At 47.9% G+C, this 24995-nt stretch overlaps 2 protein-coding genes across 9 annotated transcripts; one reads left to right on the top strand and one right to left on the bottom strand.

Annotated features, from left to right (window-relative positions):
- Positions 1-2296: 2296 nt before the first annotated feature.
- Positions 2297-9296, bottom strand: PRR3 (proline rich 3). 8 transcript variants are annotated; one of them, XR_003307092.1, is made up of 5 exons: positions 8539-8692; positions 7749-7811; positions 4501-4681; positions 3892-4182; positions 2297-3629 (listed from the first exon to the last, which is right to left on the bottom strand). XR_003307092.1 is itself a non-coding variant. In XM_023194367.3 (4 exons), the coding sequence occupies exons 1-4, from the start codon at positions 8642-8644 to the stop codon at positions 3523-3525; spliced, it is 567 nt and encodes a 188-aa protein (XP_023050135.1). In that variant the 5' UTR covers positions 8645-9010; the 3' UTR covers positions 2297-3522. The 8 variants fall into 8 exon arrangements, 2 of the variants coding, with proteins under 2 accessions (XP_023050135.1, XP_023050136.1); XR_002726804.2 differs by lacking the exon at positions 7749-7811 and having other exon boundaries at positions 8539-8675; XR_002726798.2 differs by lacking the exons at positions 7749-7811; positions 8539-8692 and adding an exon at positions 7013-7300.
- Positions 8395-24838, top strand: GNL1 (G protein nucleolar 1 (putative)). The gene is made up of 12 exons (XM_023194366.2): positions 8395-9876; positions 10292-10457; positions 10815-10951; positions 11091-11242; positions 11360-11431; positions 12443-12650; positions 12821-12916; positions 13346-13540; positions 18766-18944; positions 19022-19184; positions 19460-19600; positions 19986-24838. Exons 1-12 carry the CDS (start codon positions 9804-9806, stop codon positions 20225-20227), a joined length of 1824 nt encoding a protein of 607 aa, XP_023050134.2. The 5' UTR covers positions 8395-9803; the 3' UTR covers positions 20228-24838.
- The last annotated feature ends 157 nt before the right edge of the window (positions 24839-24995 follow it).

Below are 24995 nucleotides of genomic sequence, written 5' to 3'. Positions count from 1 at the left end.
TTTTAAGAAAAACAGTCCCTGAGAATTGGGAATTGGCCTGACAATAACTAGCAGGCTTTGGTGTTGCTGGGAGCTGGCCTGTTGCCCATAGTTAGGCCCTGGTACTCTTGTTGAACATAAACTATCTCACAGAAAATCAGTGTCAAACAGGGTCATTCTGTGTTTGTGATGAAGTTAGACAAACTTCAAAATCTTGTCTAAGCACAAAAACACCAAACAGTTCCCTGTCAGCTAAAATGTATTGGCTTTTTTACCTTACAGCTTTAGTCGTATTTCATTTCTCCCTCCTTCTAGATAAGATTAAGAAGTAGTCATAGAACAATTTTCTGCTGCTTTTGAAATCACCAAACACAAACCCTAACCTTGTCATTCCTAGCCCTCTTTTAGGGAGATAACCTCTGTAGAATTAATAAACTCAGCTTAAATGCTTGCCCACGAGTTGAGGAGCTGTAAGTTAACTTTTAAGAAGTTTCTTCTGGCCGGGCGCAGTGGCTCACACCTGTAATCCCGGCACTTTGGGAGGCCGAGGTGGGCAGATCACAAGGTCAGGAGACAGAGACCATCCTGGCTAACATGGTGAAACCCCGTATCTACTAAAATCACAAAAAATTAGCCGAGTGTGGTGGCGGGCACCTGTAGTCCCAGCTATTCGGGAGGCTGAGGCAGGAGAATAGCGTGAACCTGGGAGGAGGAGCTTGCAGTGAGCCGAGATTGTGCCACTGCACTCCAGGCTGGGCGACAGGAGACTCTGTCTCAAAAAAAAAAAAAAGGAAGTTTCTTCCCAGACAACTGGTGTTCTTGGCTCTTCCTCCATCCTGAGGCTTTGAACATGGATGAGGAAGCCAGAGCTTCACTTTGGACTGTGAATAGAAGTTTGTGGTTGTGAATCTAACAGTTGGGGGTTGAGGTTCTGAATACTCACGGACCTTGTAATGGTGGCATTGTCACACATCTTGGATTGTTGATTGTCTACCTCTTGACCTGTGAGAGAAATAAACTTCTATCTTAAGACTTCTTTTTTTTTTTTTTTTCGAGATGGAGTCTGGCTCTGTCGCCCAGGCTGGAGTGCACTGGCCGGATCTCGGCTCACTGCAAGCTCCACTTCCCGGGTTTACGCCATTCTCCTGCCTCAGCCTCCCGAGTAGCTGGGACTACAGGCGCCCACCACTTCGCCCGGCTAGTTTTTTGTATTTTTTAGTAGAGACGGGGTTTCACCGTGTTGGCCAGGATGGTCTCGATCTCCTGACCTCGTGATCCGCCCGTCTCCGCCTCCCAAAGTGCTGGGATTACAGGCTTGAGCCACCGCGCCTGGCCAAGACTTCTTTTTAAATGGCAGTTACATAAGCCAGAATACCTGGAGAAATCTGATACTTTTGTTTTGACCTGTAATTTTCAAATGTCTACTTTTCTCCAACTCTACTACCCAAGTCTATGTCATCATCATGGCTCACTTGTACTACTGAAGTAGCCAGTAGCTTTCTAACTAACTTCCAGGTCCAAGGTGGGCCCTCTTCATACAAGCTGATTTTTTTGAAAAGCCAGCCTAAGCCATGATACTCCCGTCTAAAATTCTTCAAAGGCTTCTCTGTTCTAAGAAAAGAGCCAAATCCTCATGTTCTCCAAGGCCCTGAGTGGTCTAACTCCTCTTTCTTCTGCATCATCTCCCACTGTCCCTAGGTTTCTTAGCTCCTTTTCCCCTAGGTCTTTTAGCTAAGACCTTTGCCTTGACTCCCCTTTCCCACCCCACCTCCTGTTTATCCTTCGGAGCTTGTCTCAGTTGCATCTCCTTCCCCGACTCCCTTTATTACACAACTCCCTTTCACCCTTTCTTCTTCCCTGTCTTCTTCCCAGCACTTTTGGCAGGTTTAACTTTACATGCTATTTGTGGTTATGAGAAACCTGTCTTTCTTGTACATTTTAAATCCACTGGCTTTGGCTGTCAGTTATCTCCAGTGCTTAGTATATTGCCTGGCCCATAGGCACTCTGCAAATTGCTGCTGAAAGACTCTATCATTACCACTCCATAAACACAAACTCTGCCAAGTAAAATATTTAAAAATAACTCCGCGGACACCTGGCCTTTCCTTTTTCTTACAAAACTTTGCCCTTGAACATAAGGCAGCTTGGTCTGGTTGATGCCTACAGGCCAATGGAACCTCCATTGGTTTTTTCAGCCTGGAAGAACCTTAAGCTTTGTCATTCCCCATCACTAGTGTGTATGAACTAAAGAATGAGCTGACTCCACCAGGTGAGAAGAGCTTCATCTGTACCTCCAGAGATGACTAGAACACAGGGATTAAAGAAAATGCTGGTTTCTACTGCATTTATTACTAATATAAAAAAATGTTAAAAAGGAAAAAAAAACCAAAACACCTCATTCTCAGTTCTCCAACAACTCTCATCCCTCCCTCTTGCCAATACAACTCCTGACCTGTTTCCTCAGGGCCAGTTCAAAACTGAACCTGTTCACTGCTGTTTTCACAGAAAACAACCAGTGCCAGGGATGTAGGGGAAGAGGGTTGGAAGAAGGCGACAGTACTGTCCAGGTTCCACCCAAAGATAGGCAAGGTGGAGATTCACAGAATTCAAATGAAAGGACTGGTGGCCTCACAATGACATAGTCTAAATAAAATGGGCTGGAAGGGATCTAGGTAGGATAAAGCCATTGGAGGCTTTATAAGACATCTCATGGGCCTGTGTCAGACCCAGAGTAACCAACAGGAGAAGAATGGGGAGGGCCAGGGAGGCAGTCTGATGGAAAGTTCACAATTCTTCCATGTTGGGAAGTGGGAAAGTCCAGAGGGCGTCAAGTGCCTCACTCGTTTTGGCAGGAAAACTTATTCTAGTGCTGGGAAGTCACAAAAATGCCACAGACACTGAGAGAGGCTACAAGGGGATGCACAGTTTCACAAAGCACGGTGATCATAGACCACGGCGGTGGGGATCATGCTACTGACAGAGAAACTACGAAATCCAAAAGCAGGGAGAGTGGCCTTTTAGGAAGTAACTCTGCACCAGTCACCCAAACTTGACCCCAGGTTAGACAACCTGGCTGAGTTTCACAAGCAGCTGACAACATTGGGGGTAGGGAATGTCACATAAAAAGGACTTAAAACAAGCAGCTAAAAGAAGGGAATGGTAGGAAACCGCTCCAGGGCTCTCAGGAATTGAGGGCAATACTGGGGAACAGGTGGACAGATGCACAAGAAACAGCACCAAAGAGGTTTCCTGTTCAGCAGTCATTTGATGATGGGAAAGAAGATCCAGGAGGCAACTTAAGGGAGCAAAGATGGGTCCCGAAGGCAAGTCTCTAAAGGCTGGATCAGAAGAAAGCACGTATACCGTGCACCAGTGACGCAACACAACTCTGGACCCCAAACTGGGGAGGTGGTGGATGGGTTGGGTGTGTCACTGACTGAGGGTGTTGGAAGAGCCTCACAGTAGCCATTACAGGGCTACAGAGAAATACATGGCCGCTAGGTCACACAGAGCTCCTTCCAGCCTGGATGGGAAGGCACAGTCTCACAGAGGAGGTCCATTGACGCCTGGATGGTAGAAGGCACAGAGGTCCTCATATCGACAGTGACCCTTTTTGGCAAAATGTCGGCAGACAGGGCGGTCGGATTTGTCTGTGAACAAGTGAAAATTAAAGTTAAAAATTGGAGCCACAAAGAAAACAAATATGATGAAAAGCAGAGACAGAAGGAGAACTGATTTTCTACCCCCAACCATTTCCAGGTATTTTGGAATGGTAGTCTTTCTCCTGGGAGACATAACATTCAGGTCTACTTCTGCTTCAAAAGCAAAAAGGAAAGCCCAGAGAAGATCATGAATGATCTTCTGAAAATTAGGTCACTCTGGGAGTAATGGGCGTAACAAAATGGACCTCACCTTCCATAACCTGGGGGTCATCCTTGGGCGGGCAGGTATTCTTGATAAGAGACCAGCTTTTGAGCCTTCGAGGGTTTCTCTGTTCTTTGTGAAAGCTTCCCCTGGTGGGACCCCCATGACCTGGCCCCGGAAAAGGAGGTTCAATATTGACTCCCCACCAACCACGACCATATGGGCTAGACCTGGGGCCAAGGCCTCTCCGAATTGGGCCTCTACCCCAAGGAGGAGGTGGGAGACTCAGCAGTGGTGGAATCAGTGGTCCCCTTGATCCTGGAGGACCTCTGTGAAGAGCTGGAGAGAGAGAGAGAGAGACAGAAAGGTGACTAATGGGCAGCTGAATCCTGATAAGCCCTGATTTAAAAAAATTTTATTGAAGAACAGCATACATAAAGACACACCAGTTTTAAGTGCACAACCCAATTATCACAAAGTAGACACACTTGAGTTTCCACCACCAGGTGAAGAGATAAAGCCTTATTAGCACCTCAAAAGATCCTCCCCTTGTGCCCCTTTTCCCATTACCCACCCTCCTCCCCAAAGGTAACCACTATCCTGACACCATAGGTTAGTTTTTGCCTGTTTTTGAACTTCACAAAAATGGAATCATACAGTCTGCATTCTTTTATGTCTGGCTCCTTTCGCTCAACATCATGTTTGTGAGATTCATCCAGGTTGCCTGTAGCAGTAGTTCATTCATTTTCGTTGCAGTGTAGTCCCATTGCATGCATACACAACAACTTATTTATCCATTCTACTGATGATGGACATGTGGGTGGTATCCAGTTTGGGGCTATAACGAGAAATGCCACTATAAACATTTTTATACATGTTGTTACACATACGTATGCATTTCTGTTGAGTATATACATAGTAGAGGTATTGCTGTGTTAGAAAGTATATGTTATGCTCAAGTTTCACACATAATGCCAAATTCTTTTTCAAAGTGGTTATACCAATTTGCACTCTCACCAGCAGCTGTCCTATAGCCTTGACAACACTTGGAATTGTTAGATTTTTAAATTTTGCCATTCTGGTGAGTGTGAAAAGTGGTGGTTATTTTGTTTGGTTATTATTATTTATTTAATGAGAGAGTGGGTCTTGCCACAGTGCCCAGGCTGGTCTTGAACTCTTGGGCTCAAGTGATCCTCCCACTTTGGTCTCCTAAAGTGCTGGGATTACAGGCATGAGTCATCATGCCTCGTTTTGTTTGCTTTTTATTGTGGTAAAAAACACATAAAATTTACCATTTTAACTATTTTTAAGTGTACAGTTCAGTACTGTTAGGTATATTCATATTGTTGTGAAACAGATCTCCAAGTTTTTGTTCGTTTGTTTTTTGAGATGGAGTTTCGCTCTGTCACCCAGGCTGGAGTGCAGTGGCGCGATCTCGGCTCACTGCCACCTCCGCCTCCTGGGTTCAAGCGATTCTCCTGCCTCAGCCTCCTGAGTAGCTGGGATTACAGGTGCCTACCACCACACCTGGCTAACTTTTGTATTTTTAGTAGAGATAGGGTTTCACCATGTTGGCCAGGCTGGTCTCGAATTCCTGATCTCATGATCCGCCTGCCTTGGCCTCCCAAAGTGCTGGGATTACAGGTGTAAGCCACCATGCCCGATCTCCAAAAGTTTCTTATCTTGCAAAACTGAAACTCTGTACCCATTAAACAAAACTCCCCTTCCTCTGTCTTCCTTCCCCCAGCATCTAGTAACGACCATTCTACTGTTTCTTTGAATTTGAATTTATTTTTATTTTTTGTTTTGACAATCTCACTCTGTCATTCAGGCTGGAGTGCCGTGGTGCAATCTCGACTCATTGCAACCTCTGCCTCTCAGGTTCAAGCAATTCTCATGCCTGAGCTACCTGAGTAGTTGGGATTACAGGTACGCACCACCATGCCCAGCTAGTTTTTCTATTTTTAGTAGAGACGGGGTTTCGCCATTTTGGCCAGGCTGTTCTCGAACTCCTGACCTCAAGTGATCCACTTGCCTCGGCCTCCCCATGTGCTGGGATTACAGGTGTGAAGCACCACGCCTGGCCCCTGAATTTGACTTTAGACACCTCAGATAAGTAGAATCATATACTATGTCTTTACTTAACATAAAGTCCTCAAAGTTCATCCATGTTGTAGTATGTGACAGCATTTTCTTCCTTTTAAGGCTGAATAATATTCCATTGTATGTACATGCCACATTTTGTTTATCCTTCCATCAGTGGACATGTGGGTTGCGTCCACCTCTGTTATTGTGAATACTGCTGCTATGAACATGAGTCTGCAAATATATCAAGACCCTGCTTTCCATTTTTTTTTTTTTTTTTTTTTTTTGCAGGAGTTCTGGGGTAGTTCTATTTTTAATTTTTTTGTCATATGGTAGTTCTATTAGTTTCACCATTTTATAATCCCAGCAACAGTACACAAGAGTTCTAGTTTCAAAGTGGTATGTTTTTATCTTGCATTTACTTGACGATTAATGATATTGAGTACTTGTTGATTTAGACCTTTAGTTCATTTAGAGCTCCATTTTAATAAGGTGGCCTTTTTTTTTTGTCAATTTTTCAAATGGCTTGTCTGGAAGAGTCCTTTATATGTTATAGATACAGGATCTTTATTGGTTATATTTGTTGCAAATATCTTCTATTGTATGGCTTCCTGTTAATTTCTTAATTGTGTTATTTGGCAAGTTTATATTTTCTTTTCTTTTCTTTTTTTTTTTTTTTTGAGACAGTCTCACTCTATCACCCAGGCTAGAGTGCAGTGGTGCGATCTCGGCTAACTGCAACCTCTGCCTCCTGGTTCAAGCGATTCTCCTGCCTCAGCCTCCTGAGTAGCTGGGATTACAGGCGCACACCACCACATCTGGCTAATTTTTGTATTTTTTAGTAGAGATAGGGGTGTCACCATGTTGGTCAGTCTAGTCTTGAACTCCTGACCTCGTGATTCGCCCGCCTTGGCCTCCCAAAGTGCTGGGATTACAGGTGTGAGCCACTGTACCTGGCCGCAAATTTATATTTTCTAACGGAGTTCAATTTATCAATCTTTCCTTTATGGTTAGTGTGTCTGTTTAAGAACTCTTAGCTACTCTTAGAAAATACATTTACTTTCTAGAATAATTATTCTCTTACCTTTTATACTTAGATCTATAGTCCATTATACAATATGATTATGACTACAAGGTGAAATTCCATTTTTTAACATGAATATCCAATTGATCCAATATCATTTATTGAAAAGACCAACTTTCCAGTTCCATCTTCATCATAAATGAAGTGTCCACACATGTATCGGCCTGTTATTGGACTCTTCGGGACATAAGTCCTGTTGACTTATGTCTATCATTGTGTCCAAACCGCATCGTTGTAACTACTGTAGCTTTATAGTAAATCTTTTTTCCTTCTTGTTGTTCTTATAGACAGGATCTCACTATGTTGCCCAGGTGGCCTCAAAAACTCCTGGGCTCAAAGGATCCTCCCACCTCAGCCTCCTGAGTAGCTGGGACCACAGCCATATGCTACCATGCCCAGCTTACAAATCTTGATATTCATAGTAGGCCCTCCCACTTCAAGATTGTTTTGACAGTCTCTCACCTTGATATTTTGCATTTCCCTATAATAATGTGTATTTCCACAAAAACATTATGGGTGTTCTGACTTGGAATGCATGAAGTCTATACATCAATTTGGGAAGAAGTGACATTTTTACAACATTGAGTTTTTCAGTCAGCAAATATACAACTTCTCTCCATTCATTTAGGGATGGAATCCCTGATCTTTTGATTTTTAAGTCCTTCCTGGGTTTTATCCCCTCCCTTGCTGTCTTATCCGCGACCTAATACAAGGATCAGGGCCCCTTCCTCCTCACCTGACTTAGGGTCGCCAGGTTTTCCATTGGCCATGGGGGGAGGGCCCAGAAGGCTGGGTGGTCCTAAGAGCAGACATGAAAATATGGTCATCAGAATGGATTAAAAGACTGATGATTCTGTTCTTAGGCGTTTTTCTTGTATTACTCATTTCTTAATTCAACCAGTAAAGTCAGGTATATTTTCAGCAGTCTTAGGAGTTCTCACCCCATCTATCTGCCCTTTTTTCTGCAAAGCTGTTTCAGGGTTTGCAAAAAGTAGATATTCAATCAAAGGGGATAATGCAGGAAAAGATACAACGTTTTCTTTTCTTCACCGTACCGTCGCTATCCAAAATAACCTAAGTGTCTCCAGACATAAACCAATCCCTCACCTTAACTGCTGGCCAGTCAGTTCTCTTCTCCTTTCACTCGGCCAGAGGACTAGTTTAGAGAAAGCGGCACCTGTACCTTTTCAGTCAAAATCCGGATACAAACTGTCAACCCAGTCATCGCAATCTGCAACATCTCTACTGCCCCTTTCCCCTACTGTTCTGCGGCTGCGCAAAAGAGCTCTTTACTCTCTCCACCCCCGCCTTCTCCAGAAAGGTTTGGGGCCGTATTGAGATTGACGGTTCCGGTAAGAGAACTCCTGGTTCAAGGCTCCATTTGGGACAGCCCTGCTGCCATCCCTACCCAGCGCGTGCGCCCTTCCTCCTTCCGTTACAGCCCCCTCCTTCGCACCTTATTAGCCCCTAGCCCTTCGCCCGGACGGGCTTGACAGGCATGTGCACATCCCTCCCTGACCCCTCACCGATGGGACTCCCATCCTCCTCATCTCCAGTCTCTTCCCGCTCGGGCAGTGGGGGTTGCTGCTGTGTCGGTGGCTGGTGCTGATTCTGCTTCTTTCGTTTCGGCATCGTGGCTGCGGCAATGGCTGCAGCGGGATTTGGAGGGTAGTGAGGAAGGGGCACGCGGGGATTCTGTTTCCGCTTCCGGGGGGTCGGTGGGCAGCAATGCCGAGGCTCCCACCATTCCACTTCCGGAAGGTTGCGGAGAACATCTGTGGCGGCCGCATTCTGGAGTAAACTGCCTCCCTCCGTCTCTGCCAGGCATGGCGGCAACCTCACACCTTCCCTTTGCTGCGTTTCTATAAATGCTTTGAAAAAATTCCTCTCTTCTTCCCTCGCTGGAAAACACCACAACCAGCTCCTCAGAGTGTGTCACAGAGTCAACAGGGTCTCGGGCCAGAAGGCCTGAGAAGAGGACTGTCGCACCGTAAGATCGCCACATCCGGTCCTCGGTTACTATGGTAACAGCTGCAGGCACAACTTTGTGCCCTTTGACCTCCCTCCAAAAGTCCTTGTCCCTCCTGGGTTTCCCTTCTCGCCAGCTTTTGCACTTCTGATCTGTAAACCTGCTCCTTATCATCGTTCCCACAAGGAATCTGGGTCCCAGCAGGTCGGCAGCCAGGACTCTTCAGACCGCCGCCCTCCCCTAAAGACCTCTGACCGTGCCCCCGGTGTAGCCCAGCAACTTGGCTTCATTCCCGGGACGCACAGTCTCGGCTTTCCACTAAGGTCAAGCCCGGGGGTTGGGAGTGTAGCCTCAGCGTGTCCACTCCCCCTCTCCCCAGGTAGTAGGCCCCGCCCTCCGCTCCGCCGCCCCCTCCAGGTGAGTGGTAGCTTCTCCCGGGAGCGCAAGGTAGTGATGACACGCGCTCCCCCCTCCTCCGAACGCGAGTTGGTAGCGTCCGTGACGGAGTTAGCCTGGTCCTCCCACGCGCGCCTCCTTCCTCGCTGCCTGGGTGCTCTCTCGGTGCCACTGGCTCTCACGTGCCAGTAGCCCACCCCGCATCATCCTCTCGCCTCGCTCCTGGAGGGAAGTGACTGTGTATCTCCCCTGTCTGCCTTCCATCGCCGCCGCGGCGGCAATTCGGTCGGGCCCGCCCGCTGACGTCACCTGCTAGCTCCGCCTCCTCTAGGGTCCCGGGCCCCTGCGGCGGGGACTGCCCCGGGGGGCAGTCAGTTGAGGCGGCAGGAGCTCGGCGGAGGGCGGGCCAGGTGACTGGTCCGGGCCATGCCGAGGAAGAAGCCCTTCAGCGTGAAGCAGAAGAAGAAGCAGTTGCAGGACAAACGGGAGCGGAAGAGAGGTCAGTGCGGGAGCTGGAGGAGGAGGCGGGGCTCGGGCTTCCGCACAGCTGGAAGGAGGGGTGTGCCCGCTGCACCTCTGGGGGTCGTGGGAGGGGGTCGTGGGACCGCGCCAATCCTCGAGGCCTATCGCGGAGGGGATCTGCCACCCCACCCCCCCACATCTGGAAGGGGTGGGGAAGGATGGCGAGTTGGGGGAGGGGAATCCCTCCAGCTCGCACGGGGCGCCGTCCCCACTGCTCCCTGGAGGAGTGATTCCTCCCCACGCACATCCGGGAGGGTCCCGAATAGGGTGGCTGGGAGGACGGAGCGTCGGAAGAAGTTGAGTGGGATGAAGGAGAGTCAGACTGGTGGGGGAGAGGGTCTTATGGCCCCTGAGAGCTGGCCAGCACTGGCGTCACCGGCCCCTCCCCGCAGGGCTTCAAGATGGGCTGCGCTCCAGTTCCAACAGCCGCAGCGGGAGCCGGGAGCGGCGAGAGGAACAGACCGACACCTCGGACGGGGAGTCTGTGACCCATCATATCCGCAGGCTTAACCAGCAGCCTTCTCAGGGGCTGGGTCCACGAGGCTACGACCCAAATCGGTGAGGGTGGGAGGGGGCGCTGGTCCCGGCTTTCCCGCCTACCCGGAAGTCAGAGCTTTGGGGGAAAGCGGGCTGCTAGTGGTGAAGACGGTGGGCCTGGGATGCCACAGTTCTCCGCTAGCCACGCGGCTCCCTAGTGCGGGCCACAATCTTGCTTTCCAGAGGGGCTGGAGAGAGTTGGGCTTCTAGAAGGAGGAGGCTGAGTATTGCCTGAAAGAAGGACTTGGGGGGAAGGCTGACTTGAGAGAGGAGACTTGAACGAGAGAATGCTTTGCGAAGTTGATTGTCCAAGAGGGGAGAAAATAGGAGTTTGTGGCCACAGGATTGCGCTGGATGTCTCGGTCCCTGTTCCCTTAGATACCGACTGCATTTTGAGAGAGACAGCAGAGAGGAGGTAGAGAGGAGAAAGAGAGCAGCCCGGGAGCAAGTTCTACAGCCGGTCAGTGCTGAGGTGTTGGAGCTGGACATCCGGGAGGTCTATCAGCCTGGCTCAGGTGAGTGAGAGCAAGACAAGTATTGGGCTGGGGAAGGAGTCTGGAAAGGTAAGAGCCAAGTGTGAGGATGGAGGGGTCTGGGATGTACTCTTGAATCCTGAAAATTCCCTCACACTTGGACTTTTTCCTGATTTCCCAGTTCTGGACTTTCCTCGACGTCCTCCTTGGAGCTATGAGATGTCCAAGGAGCAACTAATGAGCCAAGAGGAACGGAGCTTCCAAGAGTATCTTGGGAAGATTCATGGGGCTTACTCCTCTGAGAAACTCAGCTACTTTGAGCACAATCTGGAGGTGACAGTGTACTCTAGGGACAGGAGTGGGGCATAGTGACCAATGGTCAAATTGGCTTGGGATCAGGCTTGAGAGGGACTCTGTGTTCAGGTTCTCTTCCTGATCTTGTCTTTTTAGACATGGAGGCAGCTGTGGCGGGTGTTAGAGATGTCTGACATCGTCCTGCTTATCACTGATATCCGACATCCAGTGAGTACGAGGGATAAGGGTGGGCAAGGAGGAGGAGGGAGAAAGGTTTTTCAGGGGCAAAGGTCAGAGGCAAGAGTTGGGAGACAGAGAGGTATCTATCTTCCTGTCTTTCTGACCTCTACCTAGTGCTGATGTCTGCAGTTAGGAACTCAGTTTTTTATTCTCTCTTATAGCCTGTCACTCCTCCCTTGGCCAGCTCACTCTCCTCTTCAAAACAGCTATGTCCTATCCTTTAACTCATCACAGTTAGACCAACAGAAAATCCAAGTGTGGAGCTCCAGGGATTCTATGAATGCAATTGGGGGCTTCCTCCTGCCCAGCCCAAAGATGCCCTTTCTTCCTTACCTCATTTCTCTAGTACTGCCGCATCAGTTGTTACAGAACCCACCTGGAATCGTAGAGTTGTAGTTAAGGCTGTAGACTGCTGCTGGACTGCCCTGTATGAATCCTAGCTCTGCAACTTCACTCTTGTCCTCCAGTGGGAGAAAGGGAGGTCTGTGAGGACCGTTTAGGTTGGAGGTCCTTAACAATGTGTACACACACACATGTACTGACACATACATCATGTGCACATCAATATACACAGGCATGTTTGCACACATGTTCACAGTCACATTGTTAACACACGAACATGCACACATGTGCATGTACTTGCACGTGTACACACTTATATAGTTGTGCGCACACAAAAGCAGACTGCTACCCTAACCCCCATCCCTATTTCCGATCCCAGCCTTTACCTCAGTGTGCTAAGTGATGCTGTTTCCTTGTCTTGTTTTGGGTTCATTTCCATCTCTAATCATGACCTATAGGAAGCCCCCTGAGACTCAGAAATATTACTAACCCCTGTTTTGTCTTCCTTTTTCAGTTTGCCTGGTTTATAGTTTTTAGCCCAGAATCTGCTACCACCAGGGCCTTGTCTCTGAGCTATGCCTGCTAAGTGGGGAGCTGGAGGCAGAGAACTCTGGGTTGACTTTTCACTGGTCCATCTTCTTATCAACCCTGTCCTAGGTTGTGAATTTCCCGCCAGCACTTTATGAGTATGTGACTGGAGAACTTGGGCTGGCCCTGGTGCTGGTTTTGAACAAGGTGGATCTGGCCCCGCCAGCTCTTGTGGTTGCCTGGAAGCATTATTTCCATCAACACTATCCCCAGCTCCATGTCGTCCTTTTCACCTCTTTCCCTCGGGACCCCCGCACCCCACAGGACCCTAGTAGTGGTGAGTGGGCAATGAGAGAGGGCAGCTTGGGAGAGGTGAGTTGGCAGGGGACAAAGGGGAGAACAGAGAGGCTTGTTGATAAGGGGGCACCTGGTCTTGGGCCTCAGGGTGGTGGGAGAGATGAGAGGCCTAAGCCCGTGTGCCAATCCTTTCGTGCCTTCTGATCTCAGTCTTGAAGAAGAGTCGGAGGCGGGGGAGAGGATGGACTCGGGCACTGGGGCCAGAGCAGTTGCTGAGAGCCTGTGAAGCCATCACTGTGGGGAAAGGTATGTGGCCCTTACAGGAGGGCTGTAGGAGGACATGGGGGAGACCCAAGACGCAGAATCATTTTGCTCACCTTTCCTGAAGCCACCCGCTGTATGGTGGAGATGTGCAAGAGGCCAGGGGAAGGGACAGAATAAGGAGCAGACTGACCTGGTGGGACGAGAGGCAGCAGGTAGTCAGGAGCCTCAGTGGCTTCCTGCCTTTAGCCTTCCCAGTACTTTTCAGAAGCTCAGAGAAATGTGCATGATTCCAGGAAGGGTGGGGTCAAGTGACTTCTGGGAGATTCTCTGACCTGCTCTTGTTCAGGTTGGCACTGTACAACTCCAGAAGGTGCCAGTTATATAATCTGTGCAGGCTGCAAGGCACAGTATGTGCCATCATACACAGCAGCCCTGGGGAGGACCTCTTTAATCTTCTCCTTCTTTGAGCAGTAGACTTGAGCAGCTGGCGGGAGAAGATTGCTCGGGATGTAGCGGGGGCCACCTGGGGTAATGGCTCCGGGGAGGAGGAGGAAGAGGACGATGGCCCAGCAGTCTTGGTGGAGCAGCAGACTGATTCAGCAATGGAGCCAAGTGGCCCAACCCGAGAGCGCTACAAGGATGGGGTGGTGACCATCGGCTGTGTGGGTAAGGAAGTGGCAGCTTGTGCGTGGTGGCCTCCAACGAGGTACAGAGTTTTCATATTTGGAAAAGAGAGAGGATGATCATGTTTCATTAGGCCCCAGGGTGTCTGAGGGGTGATCTCTGCCAGTGGCGGTGGGCAAGGCAGAAGAAGCATCTGCTGCAGTGGAAGGATCATTGACAGCCTGGGTTAAATTCAACCTCTTCTCAGCTGTGAGGTCTTGAGCAAGTGATTTTGCTACTCTGAGTCTTAGTTACTTTGATTTTTTTAAAAAAAGGCCATTGATACCTGATTAAAAGAATGGATGTGGGCCATTTGTGAGAGCTCATGCCTATAGTCCCAGTGCTTTGGGAGGCTGAGGTGGGAGGATTGCTTGAGACCAGGAGTTCAAGACCAGTCTGGGCAACATAGTGAAACCCCATCTTTACAAAAGATAAAAAAAAATAGCCAAATGTGGTGGTGTGTGCCTGTTGTCCATGTTACTTTAGGGGCTGAGGCAGGAGGATCACTTAGCCCAGGAGTTCAAGGCTGCGTGAGCTGTGATTGTGCCACTGCACTCCAGCCTGGCTGACAGAGTGAGACCCTGTCTTTAAAAGGAATGGATGTGAGGAATGACGGGAATAATGTTGAGAGAGCCTAAGAATATCTGACAAATAGTGATAACAGTAATAACAATTATTATTGTTAAAACTTAGTGTTTATATGGTGCTTACTATGTAACAGGCACTGTTTTAAGTGGTTTATATAAACTGTTTGAATTGTAGTAATTAGTCTGTAGTACAGTGATCATCAAATCATAGTAGGAGCTCAGCAAGTATTAGTTTTCTTCTAGGTTTTAACCCTTTAAGTTTGTTGCCAAGGAGAATCTCCTCTTAAGGGCTTTGTCTCAGCTCACAGTGGAGGAAAAAGGAATGTATCATTAGGACCCAGGGCCTGTCTTCATTTAGGGTAGGAGAGGTAAGAAGAGACCTTGGACAAGTTGTGGTATCTGAGGTGATATTGGAACCAAAAAGGGCCCAACCCAGAAGAAATTAGGGAATGTGGAGTACGTAGTTGGACTCCTTGGAAGTGCCCTGACTTATCTCTTAGTGTCCTTTTTGTCTTTGGAAGAACCTGCCTCATTGCTCCTCTTTCCAGTCGTTTCACCTGGCTGTCCCTTCCCTGACTTCTGATCCTAGGCTCCCCCTCACAAGGAGCCTCTGTTCCCTCTCTTAGCAGGCTCTGCTCTAGCTGGTCTCTATTCTAGGTGGTGTGAGAGGGAGTTTGCTGTGGCACAGGCACCTCTGAGTTTGGATTTCCTTCCAGCTCTCATTCATTTACCCATTCAACAAATATGTACTGACCGTTTACCAGGTGCCAGATATTCTAGGGATGGGACATACTGCTGTCAAAATGGCAGAAAGGTCTGTACATTCATGGAGCTTATTTTCTTGTGAGTAAATAGGTTTTGTGATCCGAAATCATGTAGGGGCAGTGAAGGCAATAAAGCAATGAAAGGGGATAGAGAGTGACTGAGAGGAGAGGTGCTCAGGGAAAACCTCCCTGAGGAGAGAACTGGTTGATGAGATGAAGTGAGCCATTCAGAACTGTGGGGAAAGGGTCTTGAGGAAGAAATGGGCTTGGAGATTCTAGGACCAGCAAGAGTGCCTGGAGGATTGAAGTATGGGAGCCAGGATAGAGTATTGGGAATGAGGTCAGCAAGATCACCAGGGCCCACATCATGTAGAGCCCTGAGGCTGTGACAGCCATTTTGGATTTTATTCCAAGTCTCATGAGAAGCCAGGGGTAGCTTTTGAACAGCAAAATGATAGATTTGATTTTGTTTCTTAAAAGTATACCTCCTGAGTAGAGAATAAATGATGGGGGGTGGGCAAGAAAGGGAGCAGAGAGAGCAGTTGAGGCTATTTCAGTAATTTAGGAGAGAAATAAGAGTTGCTTAGAGTAGGATGCTGGAGCTGGAGGTGGTGAGACAGGGCCAGAAGCATGATATATTTTGAAGGCAGAGAAAATGAGATTGCTAATGGTTTGTGGTTGGCACATGAAGGAAAGTGAGGATAAAGAAGGACTTCCAGGTTTTTGTCTTGAGCAACTGGAAATACTGAGATGGGAAGACTGGGGGAGAAGCAGATTTAAAGGCTTTGGGGAGGAGAGGGGAATCAGAAATTAAATTTCAGATTCTTTTTAAATGTCCCTAGTGGAGATGTTGAATAGGCAGTGGGCAAGTAGTCAGCAGCTTAGGGGAGAGAAGAGGACAGAAATTTGAGTTTGGGAAAGATTTAAATTTGGAGAGCCATTGATGGATATATGTGGTATTTAAAACCATGGGATTAGGCTGGGCACAGTGGCTCACGCCTATAATCCCAGCCCTTTGGGAGGCGGAGGCAGGTGAATCACCTGAGGCCAGGCGTTTGAGACCAGCCCGGCCAACATGGCAAAACCCTGTCTCTACCAAAAAATACAAAAAATTAACCGTGCGTGGTGGTGCATGCCTGTAGTCCCAGCTACTCAGGAGGGTGAGACAGGATAATTGCTTGAATCCTGGAGGCGGAGGTTACAGTGAACCAAGATCATGCCACTGCACTCCAGCTTGGGCAACAGAGCGAGACTTTGTCTCAAAAAAAAAAAAAAAAGCCGTGAAATTGGATGAGATGTAGGAGAGAAAGGAAATAGGTGGAGAAGAGGAGGTCAAGGATTGAGCCTTAGGACAAGCCAGCATTTAGTTGGGCAAAGGAGAGTGAGAAGGAGGAAAACCAAGGGAGTGTCCCAGAAGTCAAATGAAGAAGGTGTTTGAAGAGGAAAGGAGGGATCACCTGTGTCAACTGTTGCTGACAGGCCAAGTGAGAGAACAGAGACCTGCTCAGCGGGCTTGGCAATGTGAAGATCCATAGTTTCAGTGGGGTGGAGAAGCCAAATTGGAGTGGGACCATGAGAGAAGATGCAACAACTTCACATAAAGTTATGTGAAAGGAGCCTGACGCAGTAGCATCCATACTGCACAATTTCAGTTGTATCAAGTTTGAAAGCTGCAAAATTAAGCTGCATTGTTGAGAGATACACAGGTCATAAACTAGAGAGAAATGTAAGGAGTGGATTCTCTTAAAAGGATAAAGCTCACATGTGTAGAGGGAGAGGATTATGATCAAGAAGGATGAATGGAGGCCGGGTGCGGTGGCTCATGCCTGTAATCCCAGCACTTTGGGAGGCTGAGGCAGGCGGATTGCTTGAGGTCAGGAGTTTGAGACCAGCCTGGCCAACATGGCAAAACCCTACCTCTACTAAAAATACAAAAAATTAGCCGGGCGTGGAACCATACGCCTGTGGTCTCAGCTACTCAGGAGGTTGAGGCATGAGAATCGCTTGAACCTGGGAGGATGAGGTTACCGTAAGCCAACATCGTACCACTGCACTCCACCTGGGCAAAGGAGTGAGACTCTGTCTCAAAAACAAAAGTAAAAACAAAAAAAGGAAAGATGGAACATGTGGTCACACACTGGGTGGTGTCGGGTTCATCAGATTGCACATATATGTTCTGTGCATTTTTTTTTTTTTTTTTTGAGATGGAGTCCCGCTCTGTCGCCCAGGCTGGAGTGCAGTGGCCGAATCTCAGCTCACTGCAAGCTCTGCCTCCTGAGTTTACGCCATTCTCCTGCCTCAGCCTCCTGAGTAGCTGGGACTACAGGTGCCTGCCACCTCGCTCGGCTAGTTTTTTTTTTTTTTTTTTTAGTAGAGAAGGGGTTTCACCATGTTAGCCAGGATGATCTCGATCTCCTGACCTCGTGATCCGCCTGTCTCAGCCTCCCAAAGTGCTGGGATTACAGGCTTGAGCCACCGCGCCCAGCCTTCTGTGTATTTTTGTGTATGTTATAGTTTACAGTTACAAAGAAGATAGCAGGAAGAAGTGGTGAAAAGTAGCTAAGTCTTTTAAGGAGTTTTCCTGCAAAGCAGACAGAGAAATGGGTCTGGTGGTGGTGGTGAAAGGAGAACTTTTTTCTCCCTCCTTCCCTCTCTCCCTCCTAGATACTTCCATGTGTTGTAAAGATTGAGCACAGTGGTACATCTTTTCTTAGCCACAGTCAGCTCCCCAGGAGCAGTGCTGAATGGGCAGAACTGGATTTTATAGGGTTGGGATTTTTGCCAGGTGAGTAAGATAGAGGGGAGAGGTGGGACCAGGGAGTTCTAGGTTTCTGAACGGGCCTGGCTGAGGAGCTGGATCATGAAATCTGAGTCAAGTAAGAAGAGAATTGAGGACACGAGTTGGGTATTGCATAGTGTTACTGTGTTAAGGTCAGGGGTCAAGGACTTACTGGAATGGAGGAACCAGAGTAAGTGAACTGGAAAGATGAGTTGTCAGGGCAGAGAGGGTTGCTTGGAATTGAGGCTTTGGAGCTGTGAAGTGACAAGATGCAGGTATTACCACGGGAATGGGCATCTGAGGTGGGGTAAAGGAGATGCTCTGTGGAAGGGAGATAAAGGCACTGAAGTCAGCCAGAAATACAAAAACTGGTAGTGGTTTTGAGCAGAGTGGCAGTGAGTCCCAAGGCTTCCAGTTTTCTCCCTGGACAGGTCATCGTAATTATTTTTTTTTTTTTCAAGATAAGAGTTTCCCTCTTGTCGCCCAGGCTGGAGTGCAGTGGTGCAGTCTCGGCTCACTGCAACCTCCGCCTCCTGGGTTCAAGTGGTTCTCCTGCCTCAGCCTCCCAAGTAGCTGCGATTACAGGTGCCCACCAGCACACTCAGCTAATTTCTGCATTTTTAGTGGAGATGGGATTTCACCATGTTGGCCAGGCTGGTCTTGAACTCCTGACCTCAGGTGATCCACCCACCTTGGCTTCCCAGAGTGCTGAGATTACAAGCGTGAGCCACTGTGCCAGGCCAAGTCATGGTAATTATGAGATGTGGATCACTGGTACTGGGTACTTACTGTACTGCAGGCACTGACCCACACAAGTTGTATTGGTTATCTCATTTAATCCTGACCACCCTAAGGTAGGGAGGTGTCTGCACTCTAAAACGAAGAAGCAGAGGCTCAGAAAGTTAGTTGCCCTGATATCACAAAGCTGGTAAGTGGAAGGGCCAGGATTTAACCCTGGGAGCCCAGAGCATGATTTATATTCTGCAATACCGTTTCCTTATTTCTGAGCCTTAGTTCCCCTTTTACCTATAGGTATAGCACCAAGTCCCACCACAGAGTAAAAACCTGTTAAACATTAAATTTCCTTGCCTTCCTCAGGTTTCCCTAATGTGGGAAAGTCCTCGCTGATCAATGGGCTGGTGGGGCGGAAAGTCGTGAGTGTCTCCAGAACTCCGGGCCATACCCGATACTTTCAGACCTACTTTCTTACCCCCTCCGTGAAGCTCTGTGACTGCCCGGGCCTCATCTTCCCATCTCTTCTGCCTAGGCAGTTGCAGGTATGAGGGGGAGGGTGGGTAAGGGAAAGAGAGAAGGTGGGACATTGAGGAAGGTACTAAGTGCTCATTTCCCTCAGGTTCTGGCAGGGATCTACCCCATCGCCCAGATCCAGGAGCCCTACACCGCTGTGGGCTACCTGGCCTCCCGAATTCCCGTGCAGGCCCTGCTCCACTTGCGCCACCCAGAGGCTGAGGACCCCTCAGCGGAACACCCCTGGTGTGCCTGGGACATCTGTGAAGGTGAGTTCCATGTGCCTGGCTTCACCCCACCTGGTTTCAGCTGCTCTTCCTTACCTGCCTCGCCTTTTACCCTTCCCTGTCTCCTTTCCTCTCCTCAGAGATTCTGCCATTGATGAAGCTGCTGTCCACTCACCCCTAGATTTTTGTTGCGTAGCCAGTAAGATCTCTGGCCTGGAATGTTTTGGGGAAAACTGGAAGGACTGTGTTACGGGAGTGGGAATATAACTGGTATCTGGTTAATGCCTTCTCTTTCCATTATTCTTTTCTCCCTCCAGCCTGGGCAGAGAAACGTGGTTACAAGACAGCCAAGGCGGCTCGGAATGATGTGTACAGAGCAGCCAACAGTCTGTTGCGGCTGGCAGTGGACGGCCGCCTCAGCCTGTGTTTTCATCCCCCAGGCTACAGTGAACAGAAAGGTCAGAGCCCAAATATTCTTCCCTAGCCCCCTGCTATGGTATAGGTAAAAGGGTGTGGGCTTTGTGGCCAGAGAGTGAGAGGGTCAAACCTGGATTCTGTACCTGTTGGCTAGCTCTGTAACTTAACATCTGAGACGTTTTCTGATCTGCAAACGGGGGGTAATAATTGACCTTTAGCATGGTGATTGTAACTATTGAAGTTGATGTGCACAAAGCTTCTGTTCAGCAATCTGCACATAGGAAGTTGAATGAATGGATGAATGAATGAATGCCAGCAGCTATAAAGATTATTGTTATTCCTAGTCTTTGCCTCTTCCCCATCTTTCTCTGGCTTTAGTTCCTTGCTGAAAACTCTCCTCCATTTTTTCTTGTTTTGGTTCCCCAGGCACCTGGGAGTCCCATCCAGAGACCACGGAGCTGGTGGTTTTGCAGGGCAGGGTGGGGCCAGCAGGTGACGAGGAGGAGGAGGAAGAGGAAGAGCTGAGCAGCTCCTGTGAGGAGGAGGGAGAGGAGGACCGGGATGCGGATGAGGAGGGAGAAGGGGATGAGGACACCCCAACCTCAGCTCCAGGGTCCAGTTTGGCTGGCCGAAACCCTTATGCCCTGCTGGGTGAGGATGAGTGCTGAGTTCCTCGCCCAGTGCCATCTTTCCACCCAATGTCTTTGCTTTTGGACTGACCTGGGGGTATCTCCCCTCTGCCACCCCAATTGTGAATAAAGATTGTTTGCTTTGTAGCCCCTTCCCCAGATGCACTGAGGTGAGAGCGGCTGTTCCAGGCTAACAGCTGTGGGAGGCTTCTCTCCTCTTCTCCCTTCTTTTTTCATGCATTCTCTTTGCAAGGGAAAGTTCTCTTAGGAGTTTGTTTAGTAGGTTTTCAGTCTCTGAAACCTGCTTCCTCTACCCACTCTCCCACTCTGCACTTTAGGAATCCCATTATCTACATGGGGAGGGGAGGTCTAAATCCAGCTCCCTTTTGGAGTTTGTGCCATTCTCCGATTTGAGCAGCAGCCCTGTGCGCCCCCTGCTGCCAGACCTGGTCATTCCAGGAGCTGGGAGAAGCAACAGTAAGAGAGGAAGTGGCCCAAGCTGATGTCTCTAAATGAGATTTTTACAGGAATTGTTCAAATTCAGCAAATATTTATTGAGGGTCTGTTGTGTGTCTTGACCTGTGCTGAGCACCAAGCATATAAGGATGTACCACTGAAGCCTGGCCATGATCAAAACCCCACCTTCAGGCACCCAAGTTTTTGGATTAAGAAGGGTGAATGATGTTCTGCAAATCCTGGGGGCTCATGCAGTATAATTCTAGGTCTTCATGTTGATATAAATTTTTAGTTAAGGCAAAACGCTTGTGAAAATGTCGATTTAATGTGTACGAGTAGAGTTTTAATTGCGAACAACTGGCGTGCACATTTATGATTTGAGCAGAATAGCCCTTTAAGGACAGTGTTAAGTTTCATTATTTAAAAGCCTGGCAGCTGCGAGTATATGAGGTACATAGGGGTGGGCACAGAACCAGCCTCCTGAATTCCATTTACTCTGGTTTGGAGGGGGAACAAAGATGACCCAGTGCAGGGTCAGAGCTAGAACCCAGCAGGTGGCCAGAATCATTTTAGGGTTTCACCTCAGCATTGCAGCAGAGATCAACTCTCTCGTGAGTCAGGGCACCTTAGGCCTTCTGTATATCCCTTTGTTAAGCCAGCAACTAGACTCCTAGATTTAATTCTTTTAGAAATGGAAGAATGAGCTTTGTTTTACTGACTGCCAGTGTTGTCAAAAGGATGATAGCAAAAAGTGTAGTTTGACAGGTTGACCACCAGATGGAGGAGTGAAAAGTACTAGATTCCTTTTTGCTCTAAAGCAGATCCTTTCAGGATCTGAGTCACTGGGCAGTTTCTCCAATGTGAGCAGACAGACCCTGTTAACCAAGGAGCAAAGGAAAGTATATTTAAAGAGGCTGAGGTGTTTGGCTACATATTCCTTTATGTTCATCTCCATTGGTCTCAGTGAGGACATAACCCCTGGAATTCACTCCAGTGCAAAGTTTAAATACTACCAGCATGATACGTACTTTAAATGTGCTAGACAAGAGAAAAGGTCCCAGCTGAGAGAAAAATCCACCTGTCTCCCATCTGGGGCTCTTTACCCTCACTGTTAGAAAAGGAAAAGGGGCCCAAGCTAAGCTTACTTTGAGGGTTCATGATGTTCAGGGATGCTCAGGGGACTTCTCTGCTCTGTCCTCTGGTGAGGACATTGGATTCATTTCCTCAAAATGTGGAGAGAAAGGAGAAAAATCAATTCTATTTGTACCTCTGCTGCTTGTGCTGTTTATCTTCGCTTGTCTTTTTCCACCTCGAGGGTTTCATTAGGGGCATTTGGGAGAGTCTAGGGGTGGGGATGAAGAGTTGATTGGGAGCTGAGGAGGGGGGTTTTTTATGCTGAAGACCTGGCAGGAGGCGACTCCTGACACCCCCACAGGGCTAGACTGTAAAACCTCTTACCAGGCCTCTATCAGTGAGTTGCTGACTCTGTAGGATAATAGCAACAGGAAAAGAACTGAGGAACCTGAATAGGTTCCCAACACCAGTGCTGAGGCTGAGGTTAGAACTGACTACAAAGACACAGGAAACCAAGGGCCCAGTCTCCACTCCACGCTGAAATACCCTTGTCCTCGCACCCTCTTGTCTGGGTCATGTCTACTACGTGAATACTTGACTGTGGAGGTCCGGGGCTCTGATGGCTTCCATAGCTGGCTAGTCTCTTGATGGAGAGAAAGCAGGGCTTCTCTCATCCATGCCGGAGTCTCACTTAGATGTCAACTTCCAAGTTTCCCTTTTTCCAGATGGGATTCTAGTCCTGGTTCTGGAACAGGGTAGCTGTGTGTGGTCCAGGATAGTTCAATTATATGGGCCTTTGTTCACTTATTATAATCATTGATACAGTCAACAAAAATTGGTTGAAAGCAATATATGCCAAACATATGTCCCTGAGTTCTGGGACAATAACCAAAATTGAATAAGGCAGTATCCTACCCTCAAGGAATAGAATAATAATACAGTAGCTCTATAGCAGTATGTAAACTATAAAAGCATTACGTTACATGTGTCTATTGAACTGTCATAACTGAATAAGGTGGTTAGTACCATAATTACCCCAAGGATTCATTCACTCAGAACATTTGTTGAGCAATTACTATCTGCCTGTCACTTCCAAGTGGTAAGTGAGATAGAAATGGTTCTTTGTGGAGCTCACAATTCATTGGAGAATGGAAACGGACAATTACAAAAAAAAAATGTGATAAGTTCTGGGAGAAGGGTGGTGGTACAGGATCCAGTGGGGTAGTGCTGGCTCCATATAGGAGGGACCTTGGGATAGTGATCAGGAAGGAGCGGGGGACAGGACTAGAAGCTGCATTAGTATATCAAGTTATGTCAGACTGCCAAAACAAAACAAACACTAAAAATCAGTAGTCCATGGTAAAGAATTGCTGTAGGAACAGCCAGTAGGGGGGCTAAACTGGTGTTGGTGAATCAGGGGAAGCCTCCTAGAGGAACAGATGTCTGTGCTGAGGCCAAATGCTGGGCAGGAGTTAGCCAGACAGAGGGAAATAGCATTCTGGGCAGAGGAGGCAGCAAAGGCAAGGAACGTGACAACTTTGGAAGACTGTAACTTGTTCAGAGGCAGAGGGTGCAAAGGAGAAATGAGGAAAGGTGAAGCTGGAGAGGTGGGCTTGGTCCAGCTCTTGCTGGGCCTTTTTAGCCATGTTAAAGATTCAGACTTTATCCAGAGAAACATTGAGCTTTAAGCTTAAGACTGAAAAGGTGAGAATTGTGCCTTAGAAAGAGCACTATAATTGCAGTGTGGAGACTGGTTTGGAAAGGGGAGAAATCAGAGGCTTTTACAGCCATCCCAGGGGGAGAGAATAAACACTAGCATTAGGGTAATGGAAGATGGAAAGAAGAGAAATGGTTTTATGGGTTGCTTAGGAGATAGAAATGACATGTCTTGGGATTGTTTTGCCATGTAGGGGAGAGAGACACGTCAAGAGTATACATCCTGTTTCTGACTTGGCAACTGGGTGTGTCATGGGTCTGTTTCCTGAGACAGTTATCTACAGCCATACCACCGTGAGCGCCCTGGATCTCATCTGAGAGTTTATGCAAATGGAGCTTGGGGAAAGAGAGGTGGCTGGAAACAGAGATTTGGGCATCATCGACATATAGGTGTGGGGAGCAGAGAAGGCTGAGGAAGAAAGCAGGAAACATATAAAAAGGAGAGCAGAGAAAGGATCCAGTGAGACAGGAAAAAGCTAGTAACATGGTGTGATGAAGCTAGAGGAGGGAGGAAGGAAGGGCGGTGTGGAATGCTGCTGATGGGTGCGATGGGTGGTGGCACGGAGAATGAAGAATATCCACCAGCAACGAGAGGAGCCTCCATGGTCTTGGTGGGAGCATTTCTTTGGAGAGGTGGAATCAGAGGCCCCAGATGTCAGAGGGTTAAGGAATAATTTGGAGGAAAAGAGTAAAGGCAGTGGAGGTGAGGAGAGAATTTTCAAGATGGCAGTGATTGCAATGAAAGAAAAAAATGGAGGGAGTAGAGTATATGCAGTTGAAGTTTTTTAGTTTGGAGTGTGTTAACATGATGTTAGGAAGAAGGATCAAGTGGAGGAGAAAGGTGAAAATGCGGGAAGGTGGGGCTTAGTGATGGAACAAGCCTTGGGGACAGGTGGGCGTGGTACTGAGAGTCCCAGTGAGGGGAGTGCCCTCAGGCAGGCGCCCGTGGCTTCTGTCACAGGAGGGAACAGCGCTGACATTCAGCTGGTTCGCACTGGTACGGCTCAACCAGTTGTTAAAACATGTCTGTTCCAGTGTCAGTAATATACCAGTAACTGCAATAAGCAGTAAAAATTATAAATTCTAATACAAACTCAGTTCAAGCTAATTAGGAGATCGCCACAACCATTGGTAAATGGACTTCCCGCTGCATTTGTGAAGCTTTGCAGCGCTATCTGCCGGTGTCGTGCATAACTGCAGGCTGAGAGGCTGCTTTGCGCCTTCATCTTGAAGCACTCTGAAATTGCCTGTTTAAATTACCTTGGAATCGTGGAGTTGCTACTGCTTCTGAATAGTTTGATTTTATTGTTAGTGCATTGTCGTTCTTGTGTCAGTAGCAAATTTCAGTGTTTTAATATTTACAAATACAAAAATTTTTAATAAAATATTAAAGCCAAACTTGAATGAAGAGACAACAAAATTTGGATATGTAGTTCTTTATGTGCCTTTTGAAATATCATAAATGAGAATCTTTTGATTCCTCAGGAGAACAAAGAAGAAATATTAATGAGCTGAAGCCTGGAATGTTTTCTGTTACTGTGTAAAAATCAGAATAATATGG

The sequence above is a fragment of the Piliocolobus tephrosceles genome, chromosome 5 (assembly GCF_002776525.5).
Source record: "Piliocolobus tephrosceles isolate RC106 chromosome 5, ASM277652v3, whole genome shotgun sequence".
NCBI lineage: Eukaryota > Metazoa > Chordata > Mammalia > Primates > Cercopithecidae > Piliocolobus > Piliocolobus tephrosceles.
This window is presented reverse-complemented; position numbering and strand designations above follow the sequence as displayed.